Source organism: Sorex araneus, chromosome 11 (genome assembly GCF_027595985.1).
Source record: "Sorex araneus isolate mSorAra2 chromosome 11, mSorAra2.pri, whole genome shotgun sequence".
In the NCBI taxonomy this organism is placed as follows: domain Eukaryota; kingdom Metazoa; phylum Chordata; class Mammalia; order Eulipotyphla; family Soricidae; genus Sorex; species Sorex araneus.
Genome location: NC_073312.1, coordinates 29,141,322 through 29,154,381, shown reverse-complemented (window position 1 = coordinate 29,154,381; position 13,060 = coordinate 29,141,322). Strand labels below are relative to the sequence as shown.

The window sequence follows — 13,060 nt, the reverse complement described above, 5'->3', positions numbered from 1 at the left end:
TTCCCAGGTTGCCCCGGAAAGAAGCCGAGGGGCGGGGCCCCGTGATGCCTGCGCTTGCGCCCGCGCCCGTGCTCGGGGATGGGCTGGCGCCGGCTCCGGCTCGTCGGGCTGGCGCTGTGGGCGACGGGCCATGGTGGATGGGATTGAGCCCGGGTGGGCCCGGGCGCCCGGTTGGAGAGGGTGACAGGTAGTGGCGGCGGCGGAGCTCGGTTTGGCAGAGTGGAGAGTCGGCAGGTGGCAGGTAAGAGCGAAGCCTCGGCCTTTGCTCCCTGACCTGCCCCCCTCCTCTGGGGTCGGGCCGTGTTCCGGGCCGGGTCGTGAGTCCGGTTCCGGCGCGCGCTCCCCGCCCGACTCGGCCGTGCGCGGAGCGCGCACTCCCCGGCGGCGGTGCCTGGTGGAGCGGGAAGGTCAAAGCAGCCCGCCCGCTCGTTGCACAAACGTGCAAACTTCCCAGATTCTCCAGGGTAGTTCAGGGTGGACCCGGAGCCCAGCATTTGTGGCTTCTACTTCTCTCACTTTGACCGTGGCACTCTCCTTGAGAAATAAAACCTTCCTGATTTTTTTTTTGTGTGTGTGTGCATCGGGAGACCCATTTGGCAGTGTTCAGGGGCCACCCTTGGTGGTTCTCGGGACCGACCACACACAAGCGCCCCCGGAATGCAGTGGGGTCCGCCGCGTGCAAGGAAAGCGCCGTAACTCGGGAACTTTCCCCCGGGCTTCCTTTTTTTCGATTTTTAATGAATTCAGGTTTGGGGGCCACACAGGGCGGTTGGTGTTCAGGGCTACTTCTGAGCCGGTGCCCCAGGATCCACGGGGTGCTGGGCAGTGGGGTCGTGTTTGAACCCGGTTTTGCCGCTGGAGCTGCGTCTTCCCTTCTGGGCTTTGCACGGCAGCTTCCTGTCCTCGCCGGGCCGTTGTCCGCTGGAGCCCGTTAGTCCAGTACTGCTCCCAGGGATACCTGCTGCTCGTCCGCAGCCCGTCCCTGGGTCTCCCCTGTGGCTTTGGAATCCGTGGGCTCTGAGCTCTCCGTCTTCTCCCTCCTCTTCCCCTCTCCCCCACCCTCATCCAGTCCAGTTTCCCTCCACCTCCAGCCCCCAAACTTGATGGCAACTGTTACCATGACCTGCAGTGGTTCCTGTGGGACCAGAGTGCTCAGGGCTTCTGCAGGAAGTGTGTGCGTGTGTGTGTGTGTGTGGGGGGGGGGGCGATGGCACATGTCACTTTGCATGCCTTGCCTCCTCCCTTTCCTCTGAAATGTCTTTGCAGAGTTTCACCTGTTTTCTGAGAGGAAACTGCTAAGTTCAGTTGTGGCCCCAGGACTGTGTGTGCGTTTCCTGCCATCCCCTTACCCTCAGCCCGCCACAGCTAAAATGGGCTGGGGCTGGAGAGATGGTACAGCAGGTAGGGCACTTGCACCTGCTTTGCACACGGGCTGACTTGGTTCCATCCCTGAAGCTGCAATGCCGCCAGGAGTGACCATGAGTGTAGGGCCAAAAGCAGGCCCTGAGCACGGCCAGGTATGGCCAGAAATAAAAGGAGGACTGGAGAGTTAGGCTTCAAACCTTATTCACTCCGATTTGATCTGGAGTCCACTTTTCCAAGCTTTCTGTCAGCATGTTTGAGTTGATTTCTGCTTGGACTTTCTTTGCTAAAATGCTCTTCACTGTTAGGATTCTAACACTGATGATTTGGTGATCTCTCTCCATCACAAGAAGGATAGCAGCAGACACTTATGTAGTGCTCTCACATTGGCTTGGTACCCTTGCTGGCATTCATAGGACCCACACATCGGACCAGCCTTTATACTTCTGCATCCTTTCTGAGGTATTCATTCATTACTTCTGTGAGCCCGAATAGTATGCTATATCTTCCATAAACCTTTCCTTTATATACAGGCTTGTAATGGGGTAGAGCTGTAAGGGACCTTAGCTTTTAACCTTGCTTCCTTATTGAGAGGGAGCACAAGGAAATGGGGTCCAGACTGAGGCCCCAGGTCACAGAACTCCCTGAGAGCTGAATGGAACCCTGTGTCACTGTATCACTGACATCCCGTTGATCATCAATTTGCTCCAGCGGGCACCAGTAGTGTCTCCATTGTGAGACTTGTTGTTACTGTTTTTGGCATATCAAATACGCCACGGGTAGCTTGACAGGCTCTACCGTGCGGGTAAGATACTATTGGTAGCTTGTTGGGCTCTCTGAGACGGGCGGAAGAATCAAACCTGGGTCAGCTGCGTGCAAGGCAAACACCCTTCCTGCTGTGATATTGCTCGAGCCCTAATGGAATCCTAAGCACTCAAATTACGGTGAAGATACACGTTTTCTAAGTCTAGTCCTTGAAGCAGGAATTTCCTCTGAATCTCAGGAGTTCTGGAGGTGATTTCCAAGTCTGAAATGTAGAGAATTTAAGAAGGAAGATTTTTTTTTTTTTGGTAGCCGATCCGGGTTCGATTCCCCCCGCCCTTCTTGGAGAGCCCAGTAAGCTACGGAAAGTATCCCACCCGCATGGCAAAGTCTGGCAAGCTACCCATGGTGTATTCGATATGCCAAAAACAGTAACAAGTCTCACAGTGGAGACGTTACTGATGTCCGCTTGAGCAAATCGATGAACAACGGGAGGACAGACGGAGGACGGTTTTTGGTATCCATATTGCTCATGTTTATCACAGATTTAAATGCATATTCCTGCAAAGTTATTGCTCTAAAAAAGTCCCTGTTTTAGCAAGTAGGAAACTGTCCCTCAGCTAGTTATAGTTAGGGAATGACTAGGTCGTGTGGATGGTCTGAGTCACTTGGATTTGCTGTTGAGGCATCTGTTCTCTCGCACTTTTATATCTTATTGGGACTAACTGCTTTTTGTTCATGCTTTAAGCTACATCCTGGCCCCAGCAATAAGACTCCATCTCTGAGGAGGCAGGAAGTTTGAGGTTCTTCCTTTTTCCGTTCCTGCATTGTTTCCTTAGAATTCACTTAGCTCCTAGCAAGTAATGGGATTGGCCAGTTTCTCTATCCGGGTATTGAATGGTCTTTCATTTCTTTTTCTGGGGCCTTTCCCGCAGGATCTCTTACTGCCTCGGGTCTTCTTGGGCTGACAGAAGGAGGTAATTAAGTGCACCCCGCTCCAGTTACTGAGTGGAAACCATCTTACTGCGAAAAGGCTCCTCCGGTTTCTGCTGATTTTTGAGCCACCTGTTAAATAAGTCAGTGGAGAGTTGCTGAGGACAGAGTAGCCAGAGGGGAGACACGGTGAAGTCTCCTCTGGTCTGGGCTTGACTGCAGAGTGAATGAGAAGAAATACTGAGGCCCTCTGTGTGGGCACTGCCCGCTGGATGGTGTAGGACCCCAAAAGGAGTGGACAGTGCAGGCCTGGGAGCCGGGGGAAGGTTCTTCGATTTCTGGGAAGACTGGGAAGTTTGGCGCCTAGGGCAGCTCTGAGAAAAGGCTCTTGAGTGTCCAGCTAGGACAGGGCCAGGAGACCATCACTGAGAGGGGCTGGGCTTCAGCATGTGGGGCCCAGCCCACCCAAGACTCCTGTCGAAGGTGGAATTCTGTGCTCCGTACTGGGAGTGGTCTTTTCTACCCCCGCCTCTGACATCGTGCAGGGGGGCTGGGTGGGCCTGATGTGAGGGGTCCCGCAGGCGGTCACACTGAGGCTGGTCGGAGGAGGAGTCACCGCATCTGCCTGCTGAGCCCTCAGCTCTGCCTGGTCCTCGCCGAAGAGGGAGCTCAGTGGGTGGACCCTGGGACGTGTGGGCAGTTGGTGTGAGTTCTGCAGCACGCTCTGTCTACAGCAGAGGTTCCAAAACTTACTCGGTCTTTTTTTTTTTTTTTTTTGAGTCACGCCCAGCGGTGCGGGGATCACTCCTGGTGGGCTCCAGGGTTCAAACCCAGGTCTGTTGCGGGCAGGCAAGCATCCTACCTGCTGTACTGCTGCTCTGGCCCCTTACTCGGTCTGCTGTTTCTTTTTCAGGCAGGGATGGGATGAGGCAGGAAATCAACACCACTCTGTAAATGTATCTTTCATAAATGAACAGACAAAATGCCCAGCAAATGCACCTCAGGCTCCGCCCACTTCCTGTTTGATTGTTCCAGTGCCCCTGGGGGCCAGTGTCACCCCTTGTGGGAAACAGTAGTATCCACAGACCGTCTTCCAGGCTCTGCTGTGTGGCTCAGAGCTACCTTCCTCCTCCCGCCCCCCTTCCCGGTGGCTTCTGCCCCAGGGGGTGCCCCATTTTGAACTCGCTTTGCACCCGCCATGCAGGGTAACATTTCTGCAGTCCCCCCATGACTAGCCGTGGCCCTGAGATCTCTCTGCTGGTACGGCCCCTGGGGTGCGTCCTGATTCCTGGGGGTCAGCTCCCTGGGCCCTTCCTCTCTCCACCAGTGCCTGTAGAGCCCCCGCCGCTGGGCTTGGGGGGCCGGGGCCCGGCCCGGTGCTCACCCCGGTGTGTGCTCCCTTAGGAGTCATGCGTGGCCAGCGGAGCCTGCTGCTGGGTCCTGCCCGCCTCTGCCTGCGCCTGCTGCTGCTGCTGGGCTCTCGGCGCCGCTGCCCGCCCCTGCTGCGCGGCCTGGTGCAGCGCTGGCGCTACGGCAAGGTCTGCCTGCGCTCCCTGCTCTACAACTCCTTCGGGGGCACGGACGCCGCCGTCGATGCTGCCTTCGAGCCTATCTATTGGCTGGTAGACAACGTGATCCGCTGGTGTGGGGTGGTGAGTGACAGGATGAGGGCCGTAGGGGGGTGGCGTGGGGGGGGGGCTTGTGTCTTTGGAGGTGCCCGGGTCAGACCTCTCACCGCGGCTCCCCCCCACCCCCCCCCCCCGCCTGCACTGCCATGGCAGGTGTTCGTGGTGCTCGTGGTGGTGTTGACCAGTTCCATCGTGGCCATCGCCTACCTGTGTGTGCTGCCCCTCATCATCCAGACCTACTCCGTGCCGCGGCTCTGCTGGCATTTCTTCTACAGCCACTGGAATTTGATCCTCATCGTCTTCCACTACTACCAGGCCATCACCACTCCACCTGGATACCCGCCCCAGGTGGGAGGCCTGGGCAGAGCCCTCCCCCCCGCCCACCCCCTGAGTGTGCTGGGAGGGAACCTTGACGTTCCTCGAGGGCTAGACACAGTCACATGTCGCTCTCCTTGCGCAGGGCAGGAATGACCTTGCCACTGTCTCCATCTGTAAGAAGTGCATTTACCCCAAACCGGCCCGGACTCACCACTGCAGCATCTGCAACAGGTGGGTTTCGCCGAGTTCCCATGAAGCTGAGGCCTATTTATTTATTATTGGTGGGGATGGCTTGGGCTCCCCTGGTGGTGCTCAGGACCACTCCCGGTCCGGGGGACCTTGTGGGGTGCCAGAGATCAAACCATAATTGGCCAAATGATGGGCAAGTGCCCTAACAGCTAGGCTTTTTTTTTTTTTTTTGGGTCACACCTGGCGATGCCCAGGGGGTTACTCCTGGCTTTGCACTCAGGGATTACTCCTGGCGGTGCTCGGGGGACCATGCGAAGTGCTGGAGATCAAACCCAGGTCAGCTGCGTGCAAGGCAAATATCCTACCTGCTGGACTGTCCCTCTACCCCCACGCTGGGCTTTCACTCTGACCTAGACCTGGGCTTTGATGAGACACGTGTGAAGCACCTGGCAGGCAGTGTGTCCGCCCTGTTAGATGATCTAGAAGTCAGGCACCGTCATCACCTCTTGCAGACCCTGAGGTCCAGGTTGCCTTGTCCGGTGCCGAGCAATGGGGGAAGCTGGCTTTGAGGCCAGGCCTGGCTGTCTCCCCACCCTCCACTCGGCAGGGCACTGGGCCTGGTAGGAAAGGGTTGGTCTTGATGGTTCCCCAGCAAACCTCGGCCACCGTCATGACCCGCGTTTCTCCCTCACAGGTGTGTGCTGAAGATGGATCATCACTGCCGTATCCTTTCCTCTCCCCTCTCCGAGCTGCCTTCAGCCAGAGCACTGCCCAGGCTGGAGGGGCCCACACCCTCCTCGGTTCCGCCTTGCCCGTCAGGAGCACGGCGCTCTTGAGAAGTGAGGGGCCGGCCATCTCCCGGGAAGCAGCTTTCGGGGCTGGTGCAGGGCATCTCCGGGGAGCTGGGCGGCAGCCGTGCTGACACGGCTCTGCCGGATGGATACAGCTGTTTGCGCAGCCACGCAGTCTCCTGGGTGTAGCAGAGAGGACTCCTGGGGCCCCTTTTGCTGCTCACCCTCCAGAAGTCTGGTTCATTCCGGTTCTGTTGGGGGATGTATAGACAGACTCGTTTCACTGTAGGATGGGATTTTTTTTTTTTTTTTAATTTTCCGGTGGGAATTCTTTGGGTTCTGAAAACCTTTTAATGCTTCGACTTCAACCTCTGGTGAGTTGCCCATTTTCCCGCCTTTGGAATCCCTGAGCTCAGTTGGCAGCATCATGAACCAAGGATGAACCAGACAGGCCTGGACACTCCCTGCCGTTGGACGTTTGATCTTGTCCTTAATCCTTTTCCCGCCAGCCTGGCTAAACAACTGTGTGGGCCACTATAACCACCGGTACTTCTTCTCTTTCTGCTTCTTCATGACTCTGGGCTGTGTGTACTGCAGCTACAGCAGTTGGGACCTTTTCCGGGAGGCTTATGCTGCCATCGAGGTGAGCCCAGAGTTGGGAGCAGGACGGCTTCACGGTAGCAAGCTGTGAAGACAGAGTGTGTCCCTCACAGCTCGGGGCTGCTGGTCCCCCTGTCCTAACCGCCTGAGAGTGTAACCAGCGCTGTTTTCATTCCCGTAGAAAATGAAACAGCTCGACAAGAACAAACTGCAGGCGGTTGCCAACCAGGTGGGCCGTCCCCACCCCACTCCCTCCTGCTGCTCAGGCCAGGGGGTGGAGCGTCGCTGAGGCGACCGGCCGACCCACTAGTCGAGCTGTAGGCTGGATCAGGAGTGTTTTGGGGAGCTGCCTGGGGCTCACCCGAGGGCCCTGGAGCAAGCAATGGCCTTGGCGTGCGAGTTTGCAGTCGTGGCCTGCAAACACCTTCTTTGGGCCAAGTCTCTCTGTGGCGTGAAGGCCTGAGCAGCAAGGACTCTGTGTTAGTCTGTGCAAAGGGGCTCCAGGGGCCTGCCTGGTCAGCCTTCGCCCTGCCTGCCCAGGCTTGGTAGGACGCTTCCTTCGCAGTGGATCTCAGGCCCACAGTGCTCCATCATGGAGCTCCAGCTGTCCCTCGCCCCATCCTGGGTGTGGGTCTGGTCCCCTCCCCGGAAGGGCCGCCGGTGACGAGTGTCTGCTGGGGGGTGCAGTGGCCTCCCCTGGAGCCCCATTGGTGTTGTGGAATCTCAGGCGCAGGGTTGGCTCCTCCTGTGCTTTGCATCCTGTCCCAACTGCTCTGCCCGGTGTTTGTCTCTATGGGACGGCTGGGCTTGGTCCGTCTGGCTGCTGCCCGGCTCCCCTGTGGCTTTGTCCCCTAGTTTCTCGTCCTGGGCACGGATCACTTCCCTGCCTGGGACTCTGGTGGAGGCCAGCAGGACCAAGGGGCCAGACTGTGCTGTTTTCTTTTTCTAGACCTATCAGCAGACCCCACCACCCACCTTCTCCTTCCGAGAAAGGGTGACTCACAAGAGTCTTGTCTACCTCTGGTTCCTGTGCAGGTATCTGACTCTCGTTCTTCAGTCTAAGGGAGGGGCAGCTTTAGAGAAACCCTTTCCAGATGCCCACATGCAGACAGGAGCCTGCCCCTGTGCCAACTGGCACAGTTCTTAGTCTGGTTTAGTCTGACAAGAGTCCATGCCCAGTTTGCTCCTGCATCTGGGGGCAGAGCACATGAGGGTGCTCGTGTATGTGTCCTGTGCAAGGTAAGTTAAACTGCCTGGAGGAGAAACGCCATTAGGAAAATTGGGAATTGGAGGGAGGCGCAAGGTAGTTATGTTCTGTGTTTGAGCTATCTGGGTGTGGTGTCAACCCATTCTAACCTTGGTGGCTTTGCTCCCCTCAACTGCCTTCCTGATACGGGTATTTCAAACACAGATTTCTTCTATTATAACACAGACTGACCTCCCTCTCTCTCCTCACCACCACACACACCTGCTTGTTCTTAATTTGGATAAATTAAGAACCATATACTTAGATCATGTTGAGGCCACTTTGTGATGGAGGAAATGGTCATCCAGGATGCAGGCTGGGGTAAGAAGTGGGCAGTTCCCCAGCCAGCCAGGTTCCCTCAGTGCTAGTTCAGACCTGTTGATCACTTCCGCGCCCCTCCCTCCCGGCTCCCCACCAATCCTTCCCCTTTCCTTAGTTCTGTAGCACTTGCCCTGGGCGCCCTGACTGTGTGGCATGCTGTTCTCATCAGTCGAGGTGAGACCAGCATCGAGAGGCACATCAACAGTAAGGAGCGACGGCGGCTGAATGCCAAGGGCAGAGTGAGTAAGGCCAAGGGCTTGGGCGGAGTGCTGGTGGCCACTGACCTGCCAGCAGGCCATGGCCAGGGCCAACTTGGGCAGCTGTCCTAAAAAAGCCAGGACTCACCTAGCTGAGCTTGAGCCCTTTGGGCTCCAAAATTAAAAGGGATAAAGTAAAAAGGATTTGTATAAACATATCTTTCTTGACTTTAGGTCTTTAAGAATCATTACAACTACGGCTGCTTGGACAACTGGAAGATATTCCTGGGTGTGGACACAGGAAGGTAAAGCATCTAGACCTGCTGACACCCCCATTTTGAGTCCTGCGCTAAGGTGTCAGCATTAGTCAAGCCCTGGCCCATCATTCTCTCACCCAGACCTGCCACTGGCTCCCATACTGATGACATGATTACACCCAGGAATTATTCATGGTGGTGTTTGGGGGACTCTTTGGGATGCCGTGATTGAAGCTGGGCCAGCTGTAAAGCAGTGCAGTACTTGTGTAACTTTGGCCCGATGAAATGATTAACTTAATCTCACTAAATAAGCTGATGTAGCTAATGGTCCTCATATTGAACAGTGTAGTTCTGGACTCTAGGATTTCAGATTTTAACGGGTTTCACGTACACACAGGATTAACTAGTAGATGAGGGCTGGACTGGAACACATACTTGGCTTGATGCAGCCCCCAAACCGAAATAGATGAAAGTGACTATGATAGGGCTAGAGATACTACAGCAGGTAAGGCACTTGCCTTGCTTATAGCTGACTGGGGTTTGATCCCTGGCACAAGAGAGTGGTCCCCCTGAGCCCTGCTATGAGTGATCCCCAAGCACTGAGGTAGGACTAAGTCTGGAGCACTGTCAGGTATAATCTTAAAACAACAAAAAACGATGAAGAATAAAGGAATTGTGAGAAACTTCAATGAGGTACCTGTAGCTTGGGTCTATTGGCCACCATTCAATTCCTCTATGTCAGTGGTGTCCAAGTCAGTGATTTGTGAGGCTGGAGTAATCTGACATCCCAGTGGCAGGCCTGGGCTTGACTAATGCTGAAGAAATGTGAAGAATGTGAAAAAACTTCTTACCCCAAGAGAACTAGAGTCAATCGTATATTAGAATATGACTACTAAGAGGCAGTGTAATTTTATTTTCCTTCAATTCTTGAGCCACACTGGCAGTGCTCAGGGGCTATTCTTGGCAGTGCTGAGATCTTGGGGTGCTGGGGGTTGCATCTGGGGCTTCCGCATGCAAAGCAAAGGCTCCAGCCCTTTGAGCCGTCTCTCTAGTGCCTGAGGCACTGATAATTAGGTGACTTCTCTGTCTTATACCATCTCCTTACATTCTTGCTAGTCACCGCGTTTGCCCTGAAGTTTAGCTCAAAAGGGCACTGACTGAACGAAGCTTGAACTTTTTTTTTTTTTTTCTTTTTGGGTCACACCCAGCCATGCACAGGAGTTACTCCTGGTGGTGCTCAGGGGACCATGTGGGACACTGGGATTCAAACCTGGGTTGGCTACGTGCAAGGCAAATGCCCTACCTGTTGTGCTATCGCTCCAGCCCCTTGAACTTTTTTTTTGGTGGTAATGAAGGCCCTGTATATACAAGGTATACACACTCTACTGCTGAGCTAGGATCCTGGGTGCAGAGTTGGAACTTCGTCCTCTCTCTGATTAGTGCCCTGGTAGCTTTGTCTTCGCTAAGGACTGAGGTCCAGAAAGGGGTAACAGGACGTTTGGGAACTCAGACACTTGTCTTCTCTCCTAGGCACTGGCTTACTCGGGTGCTTCTGCCTTCCAGTCACCTGCCCCATGGGAATGGACTGAGCTGGGACCCACCTCCCTGGGTGGCTGCTCACTCAGCGTCTGTGATGGCTGTGTGAGCTGGAAGCATTCCCGCTTCCTGCATGGTCTCAAGAACCCCTGGGGGTCTTTGGAACCCTTGAGAAAGAACAGTGGGCTTGCCACCAGCTACTCTGCAGGGAAACCCGAGGACTGACAACTCTTTACTCAGGCAAACGGAAGCTCCAGCCCTCCTGGAGATCAGGCAGCTAGCGATGTGCTGGGTGTTGAGCCCGAGCCCGTCTGGCTACATGTCTGGAGTTGGCCACCTTCTCTCCTGCTTGTGTCTAAGAAAACTGCGTGCTGGAGCCAAGACCATCCTGGCTTCTCAACAGGGCAAAGACATTAGGCCTCCTGCCAAGGTCACTGCCACTTGTCATATGCCGCTGAATGGAGTGAAAATAAAGGTTTCGGGCTTTTTAAAGATCTGTAGCTCTCACTCTCTTCTGCGCCTGTCATGTGTGCTTGGGCAGAGGCCAGGTGAAGACTGGCAGGGCAGACGTTCAGATCTTGCTGCCTTTGCCCTATTTGGAGGCACTGAGGGGCTCCTCACCAACCTTGGCCGTTGCTGTCCTTTTAACCTGTGTGGTGACACTTCTGGATATGTGCTACTGAGCAGAAGTGGGAGGGGGAGTACCTGGCAGCTGTGTTAGTAAAAGAAACCTTTATTCCCCAGCAGGTCTGGGCGGGTCACCACCCCTGGTCTTGAGGCCTTCTCTGCAGTCACCCCTCAGGGGCGTGCCTTCTGTTTGCTGACAGACCAGGGAAGCAGCCCCGGATGGAACTTTCTTCAAACACAAGTAGTCACACAGTCACTACATAGGCCATTAGAATGAAGGACTCCACACAACAAAGGCCAGCGATGGTGTTGTGTCTGTCAGTCTCCTTGCCAGGGACTAGACAGCTCCCAAGTCAGTCATTCCAGGTGAGATTGTCGGGACAGTCCGGGCTAACATTTCCGGCTCAGCTGCCAGGGCTCCCCAGCAAAAACCTGCATGCAGAAAGAATGTGGTTTTATCAACCAGTGGTGAGATTCTTTTCATCCCATCTCCCCCAGGACCTCTAAACGCACCATTCTCCCCTGGCTGACACTGCTTCCTTCCGCACCAGCCTCTTCTTGTCGTCCAGAGGTTTGGCTAAGGCCCGGATCACCTGTGGCTTGTACGGCAGCAGCTGTGGAGTTAGAGGAGCCTTGTATAAGAACTGCTGCTTTGTGCTCTCCTCTCTCCCCACTAGCTGCAGGCTGGCCATTTCCTACCAGCCAGTCAGGTCACTCCTTCCGTTCAGTTACTCCTCACCCACACAGCAGCGGGCCAGTCCGAATCGACTGAGGCATAAAGGTGAGGGAGGACCTCTGGGGTACTCACCACAGGAGTGGGCAGGCGAGTGAGCGCGTGCATGCACTGAAGGGCAGCGATCCGGACAGCCTGCAATAGAGGGGAGGAGGTGAGGGAGACCGCAAAGGAGAGGCGAAGGTGCCAGAGTTGCTGGGGCTCAACATACCATGGAAGGGCTAGAGCTGAGGTTCAGAAACTTGGTGACGAGGGTGTCAACATGGAGACTCATGACCTGTGGTGCTTCTGGCAGGAGAGGCTGAAGACAGCGGAGTGTGGAGAGTTGCACTACACAGTCAGAGCAGGACAGGGCCTCCAGCAGCAAGGAGAGCAGCTAAGGGTCCACAAGGAAGTGGGGGTGACCACATAGGCACAAGCCCAGTGCTGCTCCTCCCCTTCCAACCCTGTGGCCGACCGCAAGGCTCACCGTGGGTAGCTCCAGTAAGAACACAGGCTTGGGCAGCCTGTTGAGCACATGAGACAGGCCCTTCAGGTAATGTGGCTTCACGTCTGTAAGAGACAAAGCGTGCAGGAGACACGGGTGCAGGCATTGCAGAACTCGACGCCCGGCTCCTTTGAACGGGGCGCAGCGGTCCTACAAAGAGGCTTGCGAAAAAGGTCCTTAGGCTCAGGAAAAGCACAGAAGAGGAAACAGGTGGGCCAAGAATCTAGAAGGAAGGTTAGCCCTTCTGATGTGGCCACCCCATGGCTCAAAGTACTGGCTCCTACGTTATTCTAGGAAATGGGGCCTGAGCGTGGGTAGGGCGTTTCTGAAAGACTGTTCTCACCTTGGGGAGCAGTGTGGAAGCCCTGGACCAGAGCAGGCACATTATCGGTGAAGAAGCGCTGGCGGAACATGATCCGCACTTCTGCGTGGCCAGCACGTGTGAGTACGTCGCTGCAGTCAGACATGAGCAGAGAGAAGCCGTCAGCAGCTGCTGGACCCAGCTCGGGATCGCTCAGGAGACCCATGAGCTGGAGAAAAAGAGAATCTTGGAGGTACATCAGGGAGAAGCAGCCTAAATAGAAGGAGCAGAGGAGGATGGCTGGACCTCTTGTCTTTTAGAAAGAACGTACCCGGTCTGTAAGGCGGGAGCTGAGAGGGTGATATCTGAGCACCAGGGCCTTTGTCACCTGTCACCAGAGAAAGAACCATGGGACAGTGAAAGCTGAAAACACGAAGCATATCTGTGTTCAAAGGTGATGGAGAAGGTTACCTGAGTACACACACACCCTCCAGCCAGACTCCAGTCCAACTCACCCAGAGCAGTAATGTGAAGGCCTGAGTCCGCGAGGACCCAGAACTCAGGCCAGCCTCTACCTTGTCCACGGCCAGCTGCAGGAACTCGTCCAACTGTTTTCCTAAAAAGGAGGGAGGAAATGCTGAGGGGAAAGCTCCTTATTTCTTTCACAGCGAAGGATGTGAATCATTTACACGCAGCATTTCTGAGAAGCTGTTTAGGAAAGAACGGTGTCACTTTGCTGTTGGACTCTGCCTACTCAGTCCACTCAGTCCCT

The 13,060-nt window shown here is 55.3% G+C and overlaps 2 protein-coding genes across 6 annotated transcripts in view; one reads left to right on the top strand and one right to left on the bottom strand.

Moving 5' to 3' along the window:
- Window positions 1–23: 23 nt before the first annotated feature.
- On the top strand, window positions 24–10,632 carry ZDHHC16 (zinc finger DHHC-type palmitoyltransferase 16). Of its 2 annotated transcripts, XM_055118842.1 has the most exons (11): window positions 24–241; window positions 4,462–4,709; window positions 4,839–5,033; window positions 5,146–5,234; window positions 5,887–5,915; window positions 6,493–6,626; window positions 6,765–6,812; window positions 7,533–7,618; window positions 8,266–8,389; window positions 8,582–8,652; window positions 10,135–10,632. In XM_055118842.1, exons 2-11 carry the CDS (start codon window positions 4,467–4,469, stop codon window positions 10,247–10,249), a joined length of 1,134 nt encoding a protein of 377 aa, XP_054974817.1. In that variant the 5' UTR covers window positions 24–241; window positions 4,462–4,466; the 3' UTR covers window positions 10,250–10,632. The 2 variants fall into 2 exon arrangements, with proteins under 2 accessions (XP_054974817.1, XP_054974818.1); XM_055118843.1 differs by lacking the exon at window positions 6,765–6,812.
- Window positions 10,633–10,855: 223 nt separating this feature from the next.
- The window catches only part of MMS19 (MMS19 homolog, cytosolic iron-sulfur assembly component), a 35,478-nt gene continuing 33,273 nt past the window's right edge, over window positions 10,856–13,060 (bottom strand). For all 4 annotated transcript variants that reach the window (XM_055118838.1, XM_055118839.1, XM_055118841.1 and 1 more), the window contains 8 exons: window positions 12,804–12,904; window positions 12,620–12,676; window positions 12,331–12,517; window positions 11,970–12,052; window positions 11,712–11,876; window positions 11,576–11,635; window positions 11,281–11,381; window positions 10,856–11,199 (listed from right to left, as the gene is read on the bottom strand). In XM_055118838.1, the coding sequence (XP_054974813.1) occupies window positions 11,172–11,199; window positions 11,281–11,381; window positions 11,576–11,635; window positions 11,712–11,876; window positions 11,970–12,052; window positions 12,331–12,517; window positions 12,620–12,676; window positions 12,804–12,904 (782 nt within the window). In that variant the 3' untranslated portion in view covers window positions 10,856–11,171. The remainder of the gene's footprint in view (window positions 11,200–11,280; window positions 11,382–11,575; window positions 11,636–11,711; window positions 11,877–11,969; window positions 12,053–12,330; window positions 12,518–12,619; window positions 12,677–12,803; window positions 12,905–13,060) is intronic.